The sequence below is a fragment of the Hyperolius riggenbachi genome, chromosome 6, assembly GCF_040937935.1.
Source record: "Hyperolius riggenbachi isolate aHypRig1 chromosome 6, aHypRig1.pri, whole genome shotgun sequence".
NCBI classification, from domain to species: Eukaryota; Metazoa; Chordata; class Amphibia; order Anura; family Hyperoliidae; genus Hyperolius; species Hyperolius riggenbachi.
The window spans coordinates 367903174-367926321 of record NC_090651.1 but is presented as its reverse complement, the minus strand read 5'-3'; the positions used below and the strand labels follow the sequence as shown (position 1 = coordinate 367926321).

Sequence of the window (23148 nt, the reverse complement as noted above, 5' to 3'; positions counted from 1 at the left end):
TGGCTCTCCACTTTTAGGATGCGGGGAGGCTGCTCTATATTGGACAGAACGAGTGGACGCACATCAACTGCGCCATCTGGTCAGCGGAGGTGTTCGAGGAGAACGACGGCTCGCTGAGGAACGTGCATGCCGCCGTGGCTCGCGGTCGGCAAATGGTGAGCGTCTGTCCCTCTGGCATAATGTACAATATTAATCTGTCTGTCGACTATTTGCTCATATCCTGCCTGTGTTTAGCTCAAAGTATCATAAATTATTAAGACAAACAATTCGCCCCACGTCGCAGTAAGGTTGGTGGCGGCTGATATTTGCGCTTTGTCATTGGTTGAGGGTTATGGATCGTAAAAAATAGTTTATGGGGCCCAAATGACAGTGTGTTTCATGGGCCCTGCCTGTTAATTCATGTGAAAACCGTGTCTGTTAGATAAAACACTGTGGAAGTGCAAAAAGCAACGTTAGCCCCACCTCCTAGATTGAAATCCAACAATAGCAGATTGATTTCAATCTAGGAGGTGGACGTAACGTTGCTTTTTGCAGTTCCCCATCAGGTCCTCCTATGAAGTGGCACGAGCTGACTGGTTGCTTTCAAATGCTGCACTCTGATTGGTGGGTACTGGCTATATATTGTGTGGGAAGTGGTATTTTATGTGTATTGCAGTTTTTGACAACTTGATAAAGAGCTCTAAGCTCGAAACAGCGGTCTGTCGTTGTTAACTGCCTTTTAAACCCATGTGATCAATAAAGAGCTTATTTATACTGCGACGGTGCCTGCTCAAGTGGATTTCTACAATTTACAGTCCCAGTGGTGTGGAGAACTGAGAGCCGAGGCACGTCCCTGAACCTTCCAGTTGATGGGTGCTGCTCTACCAATCTGCACTGTTTGAACTGGAAGATTAAGAAAGAAATGGAAAAAATTAATTATTTCTCTTCTGTATTGGGTAATTATTGGTGTGGTAGGGAAACAGATAATTTTAAATGTAAAATAATGTAATATAAAAAAAGTATGTGGGTGTAGCTTACTATTTGGCCACAAGATGGCCACAGTCAAAGTCCTGGAGCGTACGCTCACGCTACCAGGAATTATAAGGAGGCTGTACATTTTTTTTTTTCAGAAATACTGCACTCTCTGATTAGAAAGCATCGTTTTTTCTGCGGGGGACTTACATCGGTGAATGGAAATTATATTCCCGTTCACTGATCGGAGGGGGGGGGTGTAACGGCAGGCAGCGGGAGCGCGCACGGGTGCGTGCGCGATCGCGCCCCAAGCAGCGGCAGCTGCACAGTCTGTCTGGATGGATATATCCATCCAGATACCTGAGATGAGGAATGGATTTTAACCACTTAAGTGTAAGAGTGTTCATTTTAACAACCTTTAAGAGCTTCAAATATGCTGGGCCGACTCCTCCCACCCTTTCCAGAGAGGCGTATAGGTCAACCTGAAAACCCCGCCCCATACCCAGCCTGAAGCAGATGCAGGTGCTGCTCACACAGTGCCGCCTCCTTGATGGTCTTGAATAAAGAGGTGGAGGACAAGGATTATGTGATGAGATGAATAAGACAGATTTCAGATGTTGAGCAGCTCTTCTCCCTTCTTATTCCAGCGCTGTGAGTTCTGCCAGAAGTCCGGAGCCACCGTGGGCTGCTGTTTGTCCACCTGCCAGAGTAACTTCCATTTCATGTGCGCACGCGCTCGCCAGTGCACCTTCCAGGACGACAAGAAGGTGTTCTGCCAGAAGCACGGGAAGCTGACGGACGGCACGGTGAGACTCCCTTTCCTCATACGGTATATGATGCATGCTTTGTCCGCCGTAATCACCAGTGTGACCCAGGTGTGTCCTCTTCTCCCTCTGCAGACGGTGTCTTCTGATGCTTTCGATGTCCTGCGCAGAGTCTTTGTGGACTTTGAGGGGGTCAGCTTCAGACGCAAGTTTCTTCAGGGACTGGAGCCGGAGAATGTGAACATGATGATTGGTGAGAAATAACTCCAGAGTCACTCACTGCGATCTGTCGTGTTACTCCCAGCATGCATCTGGGGTGTTTCAATGATCCTAACATAAGGAGAACCTTAAAGGATACCACAGCTGAAAAGAGATTGCTGCAGTGTGTGGGGGGGTTAAAAGTACATACCATTATCATCTCCTGCCCCCTCCGTCTGCCGCCGTTAGTGTAATATTGATCCTGGGACCGGCGACTTGATTGTCCCCTCACCAGGACATACTGCGCTGCGTGCACAGTATGTCCTCCCCGCTTCACTTCTGGCCGGCATATAGCGAGCGGCTCAGAAGCACGCTGACCCCTCTGTCTACTCTGGGCTGCGTGTGCGCTCCACTACACCAAGCATCACATGATTAGTATGGATTACGGAGCTTTTGCCAGAGATGAAAATGAGTGTTGTACTCGCTGGCTAAGCCTTATGGCTCACACGGACGTCGGCCTGGCATCTCGTTGGGCGGCATGGCTTTCGGGCCTTTCTGTGGTTTACCATCGCAGTTGGCGGTTTTCCTCTCCTTAGGGGGAAACTAGACGCAGCGGTTAAACGGCGCCAAGGAAAATCTGGTTAGGAACGCCTCGTTGGCGCAATTGCCGGTAAAAGACCAGTACAAACGGTCCCATTCACTTAAATGGGAGTGTTTTAACAACGAGTCCCGAACGCCAGCAGTATACACGGGGCAGACGGCCATGTGAACCAGCCCTTAGTTAGCCGTTTATGTACGAACGTCTTTGTGTTTTTCATGGGAGACACTTGTTTACGGTTTGTGTTCTCTTTTGGTTTAGGTGCTATGAAGATAGACAGCTTGGGAATGTTAACAGACCTGTCTGTGTCGGAGGGGAAGATCTATCCTGTTGGTTACCAGTAAGTACAAACCTTGTGCTTCGTAGGGTTGCTGCTGCTACACTGTGCGCTCTGCAGGGTTGCGGTCACTACACTGTGGGCTCTGCAGGGTTGCTTCCACTACACTGTGCGCTCTGCAGGGTTGCGGTCACTACACACTGCACTCTGCAGTGTTGCTTCCACTACACTGTGGGCTCTGAAGGGTTGCTGCCGCTACACTGTGCGCTCTGCAGGGTTGCGGTCACTACATACTGCACTCTGCAGTGTTGCTTCCACTACACTGTGGGCTCTGAAGGGTTGCTGCTGCTACACTGTGCGCTCTGCAGGGCTGCTTCCACTACACTGTGGACTCTGCAGGTTTGCGGTCACTACACTGTGGGCTCTGCAGGGTTGCTTCCACTACACTGTGGACTCTGCAGGTTTGCGGTCACTACACTGTGGGCTCTGCAGGGTTGCTTCCACTACACTGTGGGCTCTGCAGGGTTGCTTTCACTACACTGTGGACTCTGAAGGGTTGCTGCCGCTACACTGTGCGCTCTGAAGGGTTGCTGCCGCTACACTGCGCTCTGCAGGGTAGCGGTCACTACATTGTGCGCGCTGGAAGGTTGCTGTCACTACACTGTTCGCGCTGGAGGTCTGCTGCTTCTACACTGCGCTCTGCAGGGTTGCTGCTGCCGCTACACTGTGCGCTCTGCAGGGTTGCTGCCGCTACACTGTGCGCTCTGCAGGGTTGTTGCCGCTACACTGTGCGCTCTGCAGGGTTGTTGCCGCTACACTGTGCGCTCTGCAGGGTTGCTGCCGCTACACTGTGCGCTCTGCAGGGTTGTTGCCGCTACACTGTGCGCTCTGCAGGGTTGCTGCCGCTACACTGTGCGCTCTGCAGGGTTGCTGCCGCTACACTGTGCGCTCTGCAGGGTTGCTGCCGCTACACTGTGCGCTCTGCAGGGTTGCTGCCGCAACACTGTGCGCTCTGCAGGGTTGCGGCCGATACACTGTGCGCTCTGCAGGGTTGCGGCCGATACACTGTGCGCTCTGCAGGGTTGCTGCCGCTACACTGTGCACACTGAAGGGTTGCGGCCGCTGCACTGTGCGCTCTGCAGGGTTGCTGCCGCTGCACTGTGCGCTCTGCAGGGTTGCTGCCGCTGCACTGTGCGCTCTGCAGGGTTGCTGCCGCTACACTGTGCGCTCTGCAGGGTTGCTGCCGCTGCACTGTGCGCACTGCAGGGTTGCTGCCGCTGCACTGTGCGCACTGCAGGGTTGCTGCCGCTGCACTGTGCGCTCTGCAGGGTTGCTGCCGCTGCACTGTGCGCTCTGCAGGGTTGCTGCCGCTGCACTGTGCGCTCTGCAGGGTTGCTGCCGCTGCACTGTGCGCTCTGCAGGGTTGCTGCCGCTGCACTGTGCGCTCTGCAGGGTTGCTGCCGCTGCACTGTGCGCTCTGCAGGGTTGCTGCCGCTGCACTGTGCGCTCTGCAGGGTTGCTGCCGCTGCACTGTGCGCTCTGCAGGGTTGCTGCCGCTGCACTGTGCGCTCTGCAGGGTTGCTGCCGCTGCACTGTGCGCTCTGCAGGGTTGCTGCCGCTGCACTGTGCGCTCTGCAGGGTTGCTGCCGCTGCACTGTGCGCTCTGCAGGGTTGCTGCCGCTGCACTGTGCGCTCTGCAGGGTTGCTGCCGCTGCACTGTGCGCTCTGCAGGGTTGCTGCCGCTGCACTGTGCGCTCTGCAGGGTTGCTGCCGCTGCACTGTGCGCTCTGCAGGGTTGCTGCCGCTGCACTGTGCGCTCTGCAGGGTTGCTGCCGCTGCACTGTGCGCTCTGCAGGGTTGCTGCCGCTGCACTGTGCGCTCTGCAGGGTTGCTGCCGCTGCACTGTGCGCTCTGCAGGGTTGCTGCCGCTGCACTGTGCGCTCTGCAGGGTTGCTGCCGCTGCACTGTGCGCTCTGCAGGGTTGCTGCCGCTGCACTGTGCGCTCTGCAGGGTTGCTGCCGCTGCACTGTGCGCTCTGCAGGGTTGCTGCCGCTGCACTGTGCGCTCTGCAGGGTTGCTGCCGCTGCACTGTGCGCACTGCAGGGTTGCTGCCGCTGCACTGTGCGCTCTGCAGGGTTGCTGCCGCTGCACTGTGCGCTCTGCAGGGTTGCTGCCGCTGCACTGTGCGCTCTGCAGGGTTGCTCCCGCTGCACTGTGCGCACTGCAGGGTGACGGCCGCTGCACTGTATAAGGTATTTTTTGTATTGCTGCCCTGAAAGCCCCTTTGAATCGGAGGGAACTTGGTACATGCAGAGGACAGAAGTGGTTAGTTCCTGTGTCCACTTTTTTTTATGACCTCACAGCCCTAAAAATGTGTTTCAGGTGTTCACGCTTATACTGGAGCACCAAGGACGCCCGGCGACGCTGCTGGTACAAATGCCGAGTGGCTGAACACCGGCCGAAGGAGGGGGACACTTTATCAGAGGGAGAGGAAAGTGCGAGTATGAACACGACAATCGCTCACAGTCCTGGGGACATCTTGGGTAAGACCCCCTGGCCTGCAGTGCGACAGGTCACCAGGAATTGTGTTTATAGGATTGAGCAGAATGTTTTTTGTGTTACGTTTATTGTTATTTAACAAAAGCTGAGGCAAGATTTGTATTTTTTTTAGTTCCTTCCTCAGAACACACAGATCAGGATCCGGGCTTCAGCAATACACAGGCAGACGGGCCCTCCCTTCCTCATCGACCGCCTCCGGAGCCCGTCACCTCAGCCACTGCCCCTCGCTCATTCAAAGGTGCCAGAATGAAAATGCCAAACTACTCTCCATCCCGAAGACCCCTCGGCGGCTTCTCAAGACTCCTCCCCTCTCCAGGTGAGCCTGCCATTTTATTGGCACAAAACATGGATGTCACACTTAGAACTGCCCAACTCCACCCTTCATTTCTTAAATCTGGATTCATCTCCATATATGGTGAATTGAAAAGAAAATTGTCACCTTTTACAAAAAAAGTACTGTCTGTAACATTTTTCCTCTGTCTGAAGCCTGATGTTATGGTAAATACTTTTCTTTATATTAATCCTGCGTCACCATCCATCTCGGGCTCACTTCTGCATGAAAAACGCAGTCGTGCCAAAAATTGCAAACACATGAAAACCACAGAAAATCTACTTCCTCCTACTTAGGCTAGCTTAGGTTAATAAGGAACTGTATGTTAAAACCGGTACATGCTCTTAAATGTGCCACTATTTGAGGGGGAAGGATTTAGACACCTTTTAAAGCGGACCCAAACCAAACATTTTTTTAAATTCAAAATATTTAGTTGCACCACTCTGACACATACAAAGATAAATAAACGCTCCTTCAAGCCTATGAGCATTTCAGTGCATGCTTTTCCCCCTTCTCTTTTCATAACTAGAGTTATATTGGCAGCCATTACTTCTGAGCTGCTTAGGTTTTAGATCATGGGTGTGTTTGTCATCAGCTATCCTCCCTCACAGGGGCGTCTTCTATGTGAAATCTCACACAAGCTGAGATCACCTCCCCTGTGACATCATCAGTAGCAGCCTGTATTTTGTTTTTTTTATCTCCTCCACCAGTCTGCCGGATCCTGTCCCGGCAATATGAAAGGAAGGGAGGGGTTCCTCCAATAAATGTAAAATATTTTATATTTGTCATCATGCAGCTGAAAAAAGGCTGCTATTTATTATTATAATTTAGAAAATAGATTTTATTTCTGAAATCTTGTATTTTTAGTTTGGGTCCACTTTAACCTGTCAAGTCTATCTGGACGCATATCCAGTTTAAACTGCAGAAAATCAATCTAGGCGTGTATACGCTGGACTGATGTGTTGTGTTGGATTAGGGCCCTCCCACCGCTTGGGATTTGTATGTCGATCGAGTGATGAAGAGGAACGTGTCTCCCGAGCCAATCGTAGTGGCGTGAATGAATAACCATGCCTAGAATCACGAGAAATGTTCATTCGTGGAAGTGCCTTATGCAGTTATAATTCGGGTCTTAGCTTTGTTTAATATGTATATATTCAAGTTATATTACAGTTATTTTAGCAGATAAGGGCTTGTAATTATTGACGGGGGTACAAATAAAAAAAAAAAATACACCCTTTATATCCAAATATATTGTCACCATACATTGTACTAGGAACATACTTTAAATGTGGTAACAAGGGCAAATTGGCAAATAAATGTGTGGGTTTTATCTGTAGTAGCATTGTTTATATTTAAAGGAATACTTAAGGCAAAAAAAAAAAAGACATTTACTCACCTGGGGCATCCCTCAGCCCCCCGAAGCTGGATGGTGCCCTCGCAGCCCCGCTCCGATCCTCCTGTCCCCACCGGCGGCTACTTCCGGTTCGGCGACAGCCGCCGACAGGCTGGGAACGCAGCTGATCTTCCGCGTTCCCAGCCGCTGCTATCACCCTCTATGCTGCTATAGCGTCTATATATACGCTATAGCAGCATAGAGGGTGATAGCAGCGGCTGGGAACGCGGAAAATCAGCCGCGTCCCCAGCCTGTCGGTGGCTGTCGCCGCACCCGGAAGTAGCCGCCGTCGGGGACAGGACGATCGGAGCGGGGCTGGGAGGGCACCATCCAGCTTCGGGGGGCTGAGGGATGCCCCAGGTGAGTAAATGTCATTTTTTTTTTTTTTGCCTTAAGTATTCCTTTAAACTATAGGGAATTGGAGAAATGGTGTATTGTTTCCATTCATTCTTTTCCTCGTATTTCCCAATAAAGTGCATAGAAAATTAAATAATTACTGAAAACAAGTATCGCCCCCTAAAAGCCTAATTTGTGGCGAAAAACTAGATATATATCATTTTGGTGTGATAAGCAGTGATAGTTATTGACAAATTAATGGGAGAAGCGCTGACGGGAAAATTGCTTCTTTCCTTAAAGGATACCAGAGGCGAAAAAGGTTGGAGAAACGGGGGGAGCAGGCATTTATGGGGAGCTTTCCTCATAGTCGCCGCTCCCCCGTTCTCCACTGACACCCTCCTTGTCATGATTGGCGTCAGGCGCAGAGTGCTCCCGGCTGCTGTAGGATGCGAGCAGCCAGGCCAATATCTGCACAGTGATAGCGACTTCCAGCCACCCAGAAGAAGGGGGTGGGGGGCTCGTCTTTAGGTGAGAGGAGTTTCAGTGGAAGACCAGGGGGAGCAGTGGCCATCAGGACAGCTCCCCCTAAATGCCTCCTCACCGTTTCTCCAACCTTTTTCACCTCTGGTATCCTTTAAGGGGAAAACAACCCGCAGGCTGGAGTGGTTGCTTTTTTTGTGTGTGATTATATTAAAAAATGTTTAATGCCTACTTTTATTACATCTCCTTGATGTCTCGCAGCAATTAAACTTGAGATAATCCCAAACTCTCCTGCACCTCTTCTTCTTTCTTCCTCCCTTTTTTTTTTTTTACTTTTTCTCTTCTCTCTTCAATTCTTCTTCTAGAGCAGAAGTCCCAAACTCAAATACATAGGGGGCCGAAATTGTACACTGGGACCTCGTCGCGGGCCAACCTCAATATCTACTGGCCCCCTTCCTCAATTATAAACTTCCCTGGTGTCTAATGTCCCCCCTCCAACCACTATACATTTCCCTGGTTTCTAGTGGTCCTCCTTCCCCTATACATTTCCCTGGTGTCTAGAGGCCCCCACCCTCCCCTATACAGTTCCCTGGTGTCTAGAGGCCCCCACCCTCCCCTATACAGTTCCCTGGTGTCTAGAAACCCCCACCCTCCCCTATATAGTTCCCTGGTGTCTAGAGGCCCCCACCCTCCCCTATATAGTTCCCTGGTGTCTAGAAACCCCCACCCTCCCCTATATAGTTCCCTAGTGTCTAGAGGCCCCCACCCTCCCCTATATGGTTCCCTGGTGTCTAGAGGCCCCTACCCTCCCCTATATAGTTCCCTGGTGTCTAGAGGCCCCCACCCTCCCCTATACAGTTCCCTAGTATTTAGTGCTTTCCTCCTACCTCCTCCATATTGCTTCCCTGGTGTTCTAGAGCTTCACCTCCAATAAAGCGTCCCTGGTGGTCTTGAGTGGGCAAAACATAAGGCAAAGTGGGGAAAACACTTGAGGGCTAAATTTAATGGCCCTGAGGGACAGATTTGGCCCGCGGGACGGAGTTTGACGTGCGTGTTCTAGATCTATGTCTCTCCCTTTTCTTCTTTCCCTTTTGCTTCTTACGCCAACCCAGGGCCCAAGCCCTTGGGAAAGGAAAATAGAAGTGCAGAGTATTATGCCTTACTGATTGACAATACGTTATTGTGAGAGGAGTTGCATACCTAATGAGGCTTTCATTTTTAATTGCCAGTTTATAAATGCACCTGTTTCATGTCTTGATGCTATATTGGTCTGCAACTTTTCCAGTTCGTTATGCTATTTTTAATCCCGCTTTACATACATCATGTAGCATATTCAGGTTGCTGCCGCTAACATTTATATAAACTGGATTCTAACATTAGCTTGGCGTATTGACGGAGTATGGCACATATGAAGTAAGTTGGTGGCTAGTACTGGTTTTGCAGGAGCTGACAATATTTTTTTTTACTTTCGTTTTCAGGGAGTCCGTCCTCTTCCTCTGTGTCTCACCACATCCTGACGGTAAGCGATCCAGAAGTAACACCCCTTCGCAGGACTCGGAGACCCTCCGCACCGCCACGAACTACCCGCCAGTCGTCCTCCCGGCATTCCAGGGACCCTTCCAGCCCTCCATCCTCCACCACGTCTTCCCCTCGCAAGCGTATCTCTTCCAGCGAGATTCCAGTGCAGCTCCTGAGTGACTTGGAGGGCATGGAAGTGATGTCATCGCTGGACAGCGGAATGGGCACCGTAACGCTGCAGTGCAGTTCGGAGATGTTAGTCTGTACTGAAGCTCCAGCAGGCGAGTTAGATGGGGCGAGTAGTTCGGAGGAGGAGCTAGGAGAGCAGTATTATGGGCTGACACGGACGGTAGTGTCTAACGAACCTTTTAGCCCTCTGCTATCTGTCTCGCTGCCAGACCACATCGAGCAGCTTGATGGTATCCACGACAGTACGGACAGCGAGGAGCCTCCTCAGAACCTTAGAGGCCCTCTGAGCGGCAGCAAAACTCCGTCTCATTTGCCTTCTGAAATTGTTGACTTTGTGTTAAAGACTGCTGAGGCGAAGAAAGAGGCAGAGCGAGCTGCCCAACAAGAGTTGCTGCTCTCTTCGATGGCCACCACCTCCTCCTCTACTCAGAATGGAAATACAGCTGCCTCACTTTCCAATGGCACAGACTGTCTGATTTACCAGTCCGTTCAAGGACCTCCGGCACTCAGGGACCCGCCACAAGTGCAAAGGGTGTGTCGCCCTCTCCTCCCCCTAACCGCCAACGGACCTCTTTGCCCTCCTGATCCAACTTCCCTGACTGGGAACAAAGTTGGCTCCAGGGTTTTCTTAGTGAACAAAAACACGGGCCAGGTTGTCTGTGAAGTTCAGGATGACAGCACGGATTTTACAGGGCAAATTAAGCCGCTGCAAGAAGCACCAAAGTTGGACTCCCTTTCGAAAGCCACAATTTTGAGGCCTAATTGTAAAGCCACATCTAAGCTAGTGGGCAAACCCCCAGTTACTTGTCTTCCTCAGACTACTACAACTCTGTTGTCTTCTGCTCACAACTCTCCAAACCCTAACCTCAGCACACTTTTTCTGCAGACAGCGACCCCAGCTGGCCAGTCTTGGACGTTCCGCGTGCTGCCCATGCTTAATGTGGTGCAAGGAACTGGGCAGCTTACATTGGGGGCTCAGACTGTAATGGCCCCAACCATCGCGGGTATCCCCCAGACGTGTCTCTTGCAGGGCATGCCCGTGAACACTGGACTGCTTAGCGTTGCTCCAACGCCAGTCCAGACGCAGGTGCAACCCCAGATGCAGACCCAGGTACAGCTCCCCCTCATTCATCCTGCCCCTGCAAAGAACCCGCCTATCCAGCCAGCTACCGCTAAGAGGCCCTGCCCCACAGTCAACAACCTCTCTCCCAAAAAGAAACTCAGACTTAACTTACCGGATAAACTGGAAGTTCTCGACCCACAATGCATTACACAGTCCATGGTGAAAAAACTCAACTGTGTGGCAGAAATGGCGACCATCCCAAGGAATGACCAAGACTTCAAGAGAACCACTCTTCATGAATATTCAAGAAACCCCTCCACCCTCCACCCCAAACACAGGTCAGCAGTAACATGCCTCATTTATACCAAGTCATGCTATGTTCCAAGTTCTAAATAAGGTAGCTTCAGCTGGTCACCAATTTGTGTTCTACAAATTAGATTTGCAGTGTATGGCACATATAGCCAAAGTGGTCCTTGTGTTGGGCTCAGGGTGTTCATGAACTCGTTGCTGTCAATTCACTGTAGTAAAGTAAATCTTGGGGGTGAGGGGAGTGTTAAAACATACCCGTATATACCAGGGCTGTGGAGTCGGTACAAAAATCCACCGACTCCTCAGTTTAGGATTCCACCGACTCCACGACTCCGACTCCTCTAATTTGCATATTACAATCTTGTTTATTAAAAGGATGTAACATGAAAATCGTCTCTTAACTGCCAACGCTTAGGAATTTTAAAGGACAACTGAAGTGAGAAGGATATGGAGACTGACATATTTATTCCCTTTAGTCATAGACAAAAACTAGTCCTTGGTAAGAGTACTTGTAAAAGGTACAGACCAGAACAAAGAACATCTATCAGGCCCTAGGCAATGTAACTGTGGGTACATGTAAGAGTGATGTGCAGGTACTCTGCAGGGGAATAAGGGGATTATGGGTGATAGACAACACCTCTGTGTTCAATGTGCACAACATTCTCAGTGGATACCCTGCAGCTCTGTGGGGAGTGCATATGTAGAGTATAGTACTACGGTGTAACAAAGTAAACCTGAGACAGATGAAATTAAAGTTTTATACATACCTGGGGCTTCCTCCAGCCCCCTTCAGGCTAATCAGTACCTCGCTGTCCTCCTCCACCACCTGGATCTTCTGCTATGAGTCCAGGTACTTGAGCCAGTCTGGCATAGTGCACATGCACACAATCTGATCAGAAATATTCACCATACGCCTAACGGAATACCTTGGGGTGTCTTATTTCTAAAATGGGGTTATTTGTGGGGTTCCTATACTGCCCTGGCATTTTAGGGGCCCTAAACCGTGAGGCGTAGTCTTGAAACCAAATGTCGCAAAATGACCTTTGAAATCCTAAAGGTACTCATTGGACTTTGGGCCCCTTAGCGCAGTTAGGGTGCAAAAAAGTGCCACACATGTGGTATCGCCGTACTCAGGAGAAGTAGTATAATGTGTTTTGTGGTGTATTTACACATACCCATGCTGAGTGGGAGAAATATCTCTGTAAATGAACAATAGTGTGTAAAAAAAAAAATCAAACAATTGTCATTTACAGAGAGATTTCTCCCACTCAGCATGGGTATGTGTAAAAATACACCCCAAAACACATTATACTACTTCTCCTGAGTACGGCAATACCACGTGTGGCACTTTTTTGCAACCTAACTGCGCTAAGGGGCCCAAAGTCCAATGAGCACCTTTAGGCTTTACAGGGGTGCTTACAATTTAGCAACCCCAAAATGCCAGGACAGTAAACACACCCCACAAATGACCCCATTTTGGAAAGTAGACACTTCAAGGTATTCAGAGAGGAGCATAGTGAGTCCGTGGCAGATTTAATTTTTTTTTTTTTTTGTCGCAAGTTAGAAGAAATGGAAACTTTTTTTCTTTTTTTCACAAAGTGTCATTTTCCGCTAACTTGTGACAAAAAATAAAATCTTCTATGAACTCACCATGCCTCTCAGTGAATACTTTGGGATGTCTTCTTTCCAAAATGGGGTAATTTGGGGGGTATTTATACTATCCTGGAATTTTAGCCCCTCATGAAACCTGACAGGTGGTCAGAAAAGTCAGAGATGCTTCAAAATGGGAAAATTCACGTTTGGCACCATAGTTTGTAAACGCTATAACTTTTACCCAAACCAAAAAATCTACACTGAATGTTTTGTTTTTTTATCAGACATGTAGCAGAATAACTTTCGCGCTCAAATGTATAGGAAATTTTACTTTATTTGAAAAATGTCAGCACAGAAAGTTAAAAAGTCATTATTTTTTTTACAAAATTCATGTCTTTTTTTGATGAATATAATAAAAACTAAAACTCGCAGCAGCAATCAAATAGCACCAAAAGAAAGCTGTATTAGTGACAAGAAAAGGAGGTAAAATTCATTTAGGTGGTAGGTTGTATGACCGAGCAATAAACCGTGAAAGCTGCAGTGGTCTGAATGGAGAAAAAGGCTCTGGTCCTTAAAGAGACACTGAAGCGAAAAAAAAAATGATATATTGAATTGGTTGTGTACTACGGATAATTACTAGAAGATTAGTAGCAAAGAAAATATTCTCATATTTTTATTTTCAGGTATATAGTGTTTTTTCTAACATTGCATCATTCTATAATATGTGCAGATTACACAACACTCAGCATTCAAAATGATTATTTCAGAGCAGTCCGTGAACTAATGACCTCTCCTCTGGCAGAGAAAAAGTAAATAGTTCAGGAACAGTTGAGATAATAAAAGTCAGAAAACAGCCCTCTCCACCACTTTGAAAGTCGTAAAGCTTAATGGCTTTTTTGCATAGAGATAACTGGAGTTTCTTAACTCTTCCTGTACTGGAAACAATTAGACTGATGTATCTGATCTTAATGTTTTATTTCTTAGCTGTACTACACATACAAATCATAATATTATAATTTTTTTTCGCTTCAGTGTCTCTTTAAGGGGTAGAAAGACTGTGGTCCTCAAGTGGTTAAAAGAATTAAAATTAGTTCCTAATCAACAATGTAATCTACTCATTATTGCTTGTATTCTGAAATGATTTCCAGTAATGTTTACATTGCACTAAGCCCACAGCAAAAAAAAAAGTCAATGGGAACTGCTTTTAAAACATGAATTAGATACTTACCTTATTGCAAATTTCCTTCTGTTTTAGGAAGGCAAATTACACCAAGCTCTGCTTTTTTTAGTAGGAGGGCTTTTTGGTCCCTTTTATCCCCCTATACATTCCTGGTGGTTTGGGTCACCCTGAGCTGCTTGGTTACTCTGTTACCTATGGAGAGGGAAGGCTCTGGATCTAATAGTCTTCCCGCTCCTCTCTGTCCCCGTTCCAGCGCTGGCTCCCCCTGGTAGCTGTATTCTATCAATTTGGTCTTATTCTGCTCTAATCCCCCGCTGCAGGGACTTTGAAAGTCTTCGGGCGCCCGAGTGCTCCTGAAGACGGGCCGCTCCAGCCTGCACTCTCATGTGCGCAGTATGGAGCCGTCTGTGTTTGGAAGCTGAATCCTCCCGAAGTCCCCTGCGGCGGGGGATTCAAACCAGGGCTCCAGGGCTTGCACCAATAGCACCGGGAGAGGAGATGGAAGGCTCTATAGCAGGGGTCCCCAACCACCGGGCCGCGACCCACTGCCAGTCCGTTGGCAGTCTCCTACCGGGCCGCGGCGTGTCTGGCCTCTCGCCCCTCCCCCCGCTGCCACCGCTCCTGTTACCTGATGAGCGGCGGCCGCTTCCTTCCTTATAGTCCCCCAGGCGTCGCTCTCCTCTTATCGGCAGCATCTTACAGCAGCGCGTATTGCGACTGCTGTAAGGAGGGAAGGAAGCGCATCAGCGGCTTCCTGTAGCGGCGATATGCATTCCTTCCCTCCTTACAGCAGTCGCAATACGCGCTGCTGTAAGATGCTGCCGATAAGAGGAGAGCGACGCCTGGGGGACTATAAGGAAGGAAGCGGCCGCCGCTCATAAGGTAACAGGAGCGGTGGCCGCGGGGGGAGGGGCACTACCTACACACCCACCCATACTAGGGCGCTAAAACTTGTAAAGGCCAAAACTTGTACGCAGCCCCTCCCCCGACAAGTCTTAGAACTTTTGACCTCTACAAAAACTTGAATATGTCAAATACTACAAAACAACGATTTTTGCAGCACAAATGGGTACAAATGCAGCCCTACCCAACCATACTAGTTTCACTTCCATGTGTTGTGGGGGGGGGGGGGGGGAGAGTATTGGCTTGGTGTTTTTGCCACCTGAAGAAAAAATTGCTATTATCTTCAAAATGAATGTACCGGTAGCACAAATGGGCACAAACGTGGCACTAACAAAACATTACCATTTTTTTGTGTGCTGATTGTATGAGGGTAAACTTTACAGAGCTGCAGATGTGGCTGTCATCCGACTCCTCATGCATGGCCTGCTTTAGTTTTCTCTGTACAGGTTTGCCCTCATTCTGCCGCATGCACTAGTCATACATGTAGAGTGTCATGGCAGCGAACAGTACTCTGCCATGCGCACATCGTGGAGGTGCCGCTGTGATGACAGAGCTTTGCTGCACATGAGCCAGACAGTGTGCCTCTGTTTTGGATTCCGTATAACTGATGGGTTCACATTTTTGGCTTTTTCCGTAACAGGACGAAACGGAAACAGAAAATATTAGCGATCGCTGCTGACCACAACTACATGGATGAGGATGAGCTGTCGTTGGGGTGAGTATAGATTTCCTCTGAATAGTCTTTCTCGGAACATCACTGAAACCTGATTTGGAGAGGTCCTTAAAGGATACCCGAATTGAATAGTAAATGAAAAACGGATGCTACAATATAGAATGTGTGGAGCTGTACAGAATCTTACTGCACCTCCCGTGTGTTAAAAGCCTCTGTTCTCTGCCCGTAGGCTAGTGCCCTTTGACCCGGACATACATGCTGCGCAGTATGTCAGGTTGACACCTTGTGGTAAAAAAAAAACACCTACACACTTCTCTCTCCACATTGCAGAGTAGCACAGCGGAGCAGTGTAACATTTACCTGCTCCAACGATGCATCGGGTTTCTCTGTTCTTCCCAGCTGCTGCACACTCTGTACTTTCCTCCAGCTTCCGATAGAGCACGTGTCTGTTGGGAAGAGGAGATGCAAAGCAACACTGGAGAAGGTAACTATTAAACTGCTGCTCTGCAGAAGGGGGAGGAGTGGCCCCCAGCGGTCACTATAGTTTCAACACTCAGTTTGAGGCAATAAATGTTTAATCTTAATTTGGCCCGCGACTTAAACTGTGTTTTAGACTTTGTCCCCTCATGTGCTTGAGTTTGATCACTGTGCACAAGCACGGCCATACTGCACCTGCGCAGTAGCACGCAGCCGCACTTCGACTAACTGCTCTGGCTTACTGCCAGGGGCTTCGTTATCCTACAGGCATGCCAGTTAGTTGAGACTTCCGTTGCCTGAATTCCAGATAACAACTCTGCTGTAATAATAACCACCCACCCCCTATAGGCAAGTATCTGCTTTATAGGAACACTTTGGCTGTGCTGTAAAGTCAGAAGCAGTTATGCTCCCAGTCATTGTGGGTGGTGAATCTACATTGGGGCAGACTCCTTTCCTCTCGCCCTCTGAGTTGTACTGATTCTGTTCCATTGCTTTGCAGGCTTCATCTAGATGTTACAATAGATGTGAAAACAGAGGATTCGCCTCCACTATCCCCCTCGGGGTCTTTGTCCTCGGAGTCCCCTACAGGTATGTAGAGGCATTACAGCCCTGCTTCAGGCACGAATATATAGCTGTTCCAGGAATCCTGTACGGTGGCTGATATCCTGATATTTCATTCCCCGCAGACTTCTCGCCCAACTTCGAGGACTTTGAAGACCGTTTCATGGAGGAGAAAGAGAACCTGTTACCAAAGAAAGGAAGGCCGCATCTGCGTTTTGAAATCATCAGTGAAGATGGCTTCTGTAGCCAGTCTGACAGCGCTGAAGGTGAGAGAGTATTTAGATCTCTAGTTGCCCAACTACAGATTTGAGTGCTGCACTGCTCTGTGAACTGGGAAATTGATGGTGGTGACAGGATTTTTGGCTGCTAACGTTGGTGACCTCTTTAAAGGTGACATAGGACTGCATTAAGAGGACAGTGACATCGGCTGCCAGTTATATGAAATGCTGGCGGTTCCAGGAGCTCAGTGCTCGCATCTCTAGTTGACCAGTGACATATGAGTGGCGCACTGCTCTGGGAACTGGTGACTGGATCTTTGCAGGGGTGCAGCTAAGGTTTTTGTGGCCCCAAGCGGACTGTAGCAAGAGGCCCTAAAAATGGGTGTGGCTATCCCGCATAAGTGGGCGTGGCCATGACATGTGGGTGGAGCAGGAGGGCGGATTGGGGCGGGGCTGTTTGCGGGGAAAAAATGGATGTTGGGGTGATTGAGGCGCGCGTAGCGCGCCGAAAGATTGGCGCGGCCATGACATTGTATGGGCGAAGCTTAACCGTAGCACAGCAAATATAGCCAACTATGACCATTAAATAATAAATGCAGCAACAGTTACCCCAGACACCAGAAAATAAAAACGCAATTTGGGCCACATTTCAGCAGAAATCAAACGCAATTAGGGCACATTTTCAGCCGAAATCAAACGCAATTAGGGCACATTTTCAGCCGAAATCAAACGCAATTAGGGCACATTTTCAGCCGAAATCAAACGCAATTAGGGCACATTTTCAGCAGAAATCAAACGCAATTAGGGCAGAGTTCAGCAGAAATCAAACGCAATTAGGGCCACATTTTCAGCAGATATCAAACGCATTTAGGGCACAGTTCAGCAGAAATCAATCGCAATTAGGGCCACATTTTCAGCAGATATCAAACGCATTTAGGGCACAGTTCAGCAGAAATCAATCGCAATTAGGGCCACATTTTCAGCAGATATCAAACGCATTTAGGGCACAGTTCAGCAGAAATCAATCGCAATTAGGGCCACATTTTCAGCAGATATCAAACGCATTTAGGGCACAGTTCAGCAGAAATCAATCGCAATTAGGGCCACATTTTCAGCAGATATCAAACGCATTTAGGGCACAGTTCAGCAGAAATCAATCGCAATTAGGGCCACATTTTCAGCAGATATCAAACGCATTTAGGGCACAGTTCAGCAGAAATCAATCGCAATTAGGGCCACATTTTCAGCAGATATCAAACGCATTTAGGGCACAGTTCAGCAGAAATCAATCGCAATTAGGGCCACATTTTCAGCAGATATCAAACGCATTTAGGGCACAGTTCAGCAGAAATCAATCGCAATTAGGGCCACATTTTCAGCAGATATCAAACGCATTTAGGGCACAGTTCAGCAGAAATCAATCGCAATTAGGGCCACATTTTCAGCAGATATCAAACGCATTTAGGGCACAGTTCAGCAGAAATCAATCGCAATTAGGGCCACATTTTCAGCAGATATCAAACGCATTTAGGGCACAGTTCAGCAGAAATCAATCGCAATTAGGGCCACATTTTCAGCAGATATCAAACGCATTTAGGGCACAGTTCAGCAGAAATCAATCGCAATTAGGGCCACATTTTCAGCAGATATCAAACGCATTTAGGGCACAGTTCAGCAGAAATCAATCGCAATTAGGGCCACATTTTCAGCAGATATCAAACGCAATTAGGGCACAGTTCAGCAGAAATCAATCGCAATTAGGGCCACATTTTCAGCAGATATCAAATGCAATTAGGGCACAGTTCAGCAGAAATCAATCGCAAATTCGCAATTAGGGCTGCGGCTGCAAAAAGAAAAGAATTTACTCACCTGGCAGGCTGGCACTGGCAGAAGTCTTCTCTCCCTGGTCTCCTCTCCCGGCCGGCTTCTCAGGCGCGCAGTTCCCACGGAGCTCCCTTCCTGGCTTCCTCCTCCAATCTCCCGCGCTGATTCATGCAGGGCTACGGGTCGGGAAGATGGCCACCCGAAGCCCCGTACTGGAGACATAGTCTCCAGAGCAGGGCTTCGGCGGCGGCCATCTTCCTGTAGCCCTGCTCTGCCAGCCCGGCGGGGCTGCGGGGAAAAAGTGACGTCACGCCGACGTCACGGAGCCGCCGAGGCCCCTAAGATTGTGAGGCCCCAAGCGACCGCTTGGTTCGCTTTATGCCTCGCGGCGCCCCTGGATCTTTGGCTGCTAACGTTGGTGATCCCTTTGAAGGTCACATAGGACTGCGTTCAGAGGACAGTGACATCGGCTGGCAGTGAGGCTACGTTTCCACTGTAGCGTTACATTTTTGCCTGAAAAAATCGTCTAAGATTTTTCTGATTGGTGAAAATTCGCTTTGTAAATTTGTACGCGTTTTTATGCAAATTTTCGTATGCAAAAATTTGCATTAGTTAAATATACATAATTGCCCAGTAACAGCTTAGTCATGACTGCTGACAACTTCCTGTAACCATGGATCTACTGCGAATTTTCGCTCAAATAACGCGAAAATTCGCATTGCCTATACAAAGCATTGTACGCAAATCATACACGATGTCCGAAAATATGATACAGGACCTCAGATTTTTTTCACGTGTATGAACGCTAACAAAAATTCGCATAGAGTGGAAACTGCTGCATTGACTAACACTTCGTTTTAAAATCTATGCACATTTTCTGACCCCAAAAAACTGACACAAAACGCACAAGTGGAAACATAGCCTTAATAATCCGGACTGACCTTTATAGACAGCGCCCATTCTGCTGCTCTGCGGCAATCGGTCAGCTTCTGTATTGCAGAGACAGCAGCTATGTGTAGAATAGGGAGATGATTGTGAGGGATAATGAGCCCTCTCAGGGCCGAGGCATAGGCTGGAGAGGCTCCAGCCTCAGGGCGCAGTGTAGGAGGGGGCGCACAATTCATTCAGCTGTCATTCCTAATTGTGTATGAAGCAGAAAGAAATAAGAAAAGGGGATACATTACAGTGACTGCAAGCCAGATAACTAGATATTAAGGTGTTGGGGAGGTTGTGGGCCGTGTGTCCCTCTCAGTCTAATAGCAATCAGTGTGTGACGGCTGGGGTGGGAGGGATGGAGGGGCGCACTTTGGTGTCTCAGCCTTGGGTACTGGAGGACCTTGTCCCAGCTCTGAGCCCTCTGATTTATGTTTGACATGTAATCCCTGTTATGCTGTGTGTCACAGGCGCTTGGAAGACTGTCCTGGAGAAGGTACAAGAAGCTCGAGGTGCAGCAAGGCTCAAGCAGCTCTGTGTATCAGGTAAGGTCGGATCTGGCTGCTGCTGTCATATTACTTTCCATGTCATCCGGCTGAAATCATTCAGACTATTCCTACTGTTTATAGTTTTTTATCCTGTAATTTTGATCCTTACATTTTTGTAAGTCCTCCCTGACACAGGTTGCTGCCTTTGTTCCTACAGAATCCTTTAAGTCAGAGGGCGGCACCACTCACTTCACTTGTTATCTGCTTTCTAATGCTTCTTAAAGAGAATCTGTATTGTTAAAATAGCAGAAAAGTAAACATACCAGTGCGTTAGGGGACATCTCCTATTCCCCTCTGTCACAATTTCGCTGCTCCCCGACGCATTAAAAGTGGTTAAAAACAGTTTTAAAAAGTTTGTTTATAAACAAACAAAATGGCCACCAAAACAGGAAGTAGGTTGATGTACAGTATGTCCACACATAGAAAATACATCCATACACAAGCAGGCTGTATACACCCTTCCTTTTGAATCTCAAGAGATCATTTGTGTGTTTCTTCCCCCCTGCAGCTCTCATGCACTGAAGTGACAGGCTGATCATTTCTCCCTGCAAATAGCTCTGCCTGTGTCTGTAATTCCTCAGTATGTGAAAGCCCAGCCAGCTCAGAGGACAATTTATCCAGCTTGTAAAAGATAAGAGAGCAGAGAGAAGCTGCCCTAATCTAAATAACACACAGGCAGTGTGCATAGAGGGGCCTGGAGGGGGGCGTGCATAGCAGAACCACAACACTGAAGAACTTGGCAGCCTTCCAGACACAGGGCGACAAGTCCAACAGGGGAACGATAAGCTGATTTATTACAGAGATGGTGATAGTAGAAAGTGCTGCAGTAAGCCAGAGCACATTAGAATAGGTTTTGGAACTTGTAGGATGGTAGAAAACAGGATGCAACCTACCGTATAATTTATAAAATGTTTAATGTAACGCTCTTCCCCTGCACATATCTGCTAATGTCAGCTGCAGTAACTCGCCCAAATCATTGATTAGAGGCTTTAAATTTGGCCTCTTAAAGGGTACTGAAGCTCCGGGGCCGAGTAGCTTCAGAACACTTAAAGGAGTTTTGTGGATAGTAAAAAGAAACAAAAACTGACACTTACCTGGGGCTTCTATCGGCCCCCTGCAGCTGTCATGTCCTGCGCCGTCCTCCTACGATTCTCCCTTCCCCACCACCGGTCAATTTTTCGCCTAACAAGACGAATAATGCGTGCTCCCGCTTGCGTCTCTGGGGGCTTACTGCGCAGGTGCTGTACAAGGTTTTCCCATACTGTGCCTGCGCAGGTCGCGAGCACAGCCACGCAGCCGCAGTCTCGCTAGAGGAATAATCGGACCGGCAGCGGGGAAGGAGGACAACGGCACTGGACATGACCGTTACAGGGGGCCGATAGAAGCCCCAGGTAAGTTTCTGTTTTTGTTTCTTTTTACTATCCACAGAACCCCATTAAATAAATATGGCTGCAGCCGTCTTGCTGATGGAGGGGGGCAGGCGCAAAGTTTCAGCCCTAATGAATTATGGGTGAGCCGCTAATCTGTGCAGGGGGAGATGGCTTTACATGAAACGTTTTAAACATTTATAAAATAGGTGCTTTTTAAAAGGGACTTAAAGTGAGAGACATAAGGAGGCTTCCGTATTTATTTCCCTTTAAACAATACTAGTTGCCTGGCTGTGCTGCTAACCTCTATAGTCAGTAGTGTCTGAACCACACACCTGAAACAAGCATAAATCCAGTCAGAAACACCGGATCTGCATGCTTGTTTAGGGTCTATGGCTTGAAGGAATCGAGGCAGAGGATCAGCAGGACAGCCAGGCAAACTGCATTGTTTAAAAGGAAATATGGTAGCCTATAGGTGTGCCTCCTTGGGTCACCTTTAAATTCTGTGCCAGTGATTTCATTTCAGCTTACAGTAAAAAGTACAGACACGCTGTCACCGATAAACTTCTGGGATACTTTGCCTGCTGTGGGGGAGCAATTAATCCTCCTTTTAATGCCAGAAAAGATTCCCCTCTCTTTGAGCTGATAGTGGTTGGACCATCCCAACGACCTATTCAGTTCCAGAGCATGGAAGTAAAACGGTCACCTGCTTTCCTGAAATGATGCAGAAGCATCATAGCAGCTGAAGGACCCCTTTCCAGTTTCAGATGCTGTCCCCTGCTGTGCCTGTCTGAAACTGGAGATGGGTCCAACAACTATCAGCTCAAGGAGAGGGGACTCTTTTTTTTCTTTCATCAAAAGGATGATGAAGGGCTTGTTCACACTGAGCACTGATGTCAGGAAGTGGAAAAAGGAATCGCTCTGCAAAAGCGCTTAGAAAAGTGATGACAAAACTCTAAATAAATCTCTCAGCACTTGTAATGTGAACATTGCTTAATTGCTCCCCCACGGCAGGCAATAAAGCATCCCAGAAGTCCTTTGGTATCTGACAGTATATTTGAGGGATTACAGTGTGGTGGAGGGGACACAGGCAGGGCACGGAGCAGGGAACACGCCTCAGTGTTCATTTGCGCGCCCCCCTCCTCAAAAGAAAATGTGACTCAGGTGCACTTTAAGAGACAATAATTTGTTGGCTTCAGACGTCCTTTAACCATTTCAGCCCACAGGGATTATTCACCTTATGCATCAGAGCAATTTTCACCTCCCATTCATTCGCTAATAACTTTATCACTACTTAAAGAGAATCTGTACTCTAAAATTCTTACAATAAAAAGCATACCATTCTATTCATTATGTTCTCCTGGGCCCCTCTGTGCTGTTTCTGTCACTCCCTGCTGCAATCCTGGCTTGTAATTAACAGTTTTATGCAGTGTTTACAAACAAAAGACATAACATGTGATAGGCTGAGAGGAGCTCAGTGTGTGAGTCATACAGAGCCTGCAGGGGGCGTGGAGAGGGTGTGTATAGCTTCTAGCCAATCACAAGCAGCACAGCACATTCCAGTCTGACTGCCTCGACAGAGGAGAGAATCATATAACAGAGATAATACAGCCACTGTGCAAATAGGAAAGGCTGCAGTTAGACAGACCACATTAGAACAGAACTTATAGGATAGAAGAAATAAGGATGAAAATTTTGTTAGTCTCTTTAACACAATTTAATGATCTATATCTTGTTTTTTCGCCACTAATTAGGCTTTCTTTGGGTGGTACATTTTGCTAAGAATTATTTTTTTATAAATGCATTTTAACAGGATTAATAAGAAAAAAAACAGAAAAAATTCATTATTTCTCAGTTGTCGTCCATTATAGCTTTAAAATAATCCACGCTACCATCATTAAAACC

General features: G+C 48.1%; 1 protein-coding gene across 2 annotated transcripts in view; it reads left to right on the top strand.

Moving 5' to 3' along the window:
* Window positions 1–23148, top strand: part of KMT2B (lysine methyltransferase 2B) — a 105032-nt gene that overhangs the window by 71310 nt on the left and 10574 nt on the right. For both annotated transcript variants that reach the window (XM_068241870.1, XM_068241869.1), the window contains 11 exons: window positions 18–155; window positions 1599–1757; window positions 1851–1968; window positions 2773–2851; window positions 5171–5331; window positions 5460–5663; window positions 9366–10995; window positions 15283–15357; window positions 16292–16380; window positions 16479–16619; window positions 19799–19873. In XM_068241870.1, the coding sequence (XP_068097971.1) occupies window positions 18–155; window positions 1599–1757; window positions 1851–1968; window positions 2773–2851; window positions 5171–5331; window positions 5460–5663; window positions 9366–10995; window positions 15283–15357; window positions 16292–16380; window positions 16479–16619; window positions 19799–19873 (2869 nt within the window). The remainder of the gene's footprint in view (window positions 1–17; window positions 156–1598; window positions 1758–1850; window positions 1969–2772; window positions 2852–5170; window positions 5332–5459; window positions 5664–9365; window positions 10996–15282; window positions 15358–16291; window positions 16381–16478; window positions 16620–19798; window positions 19874–23148) is intronic.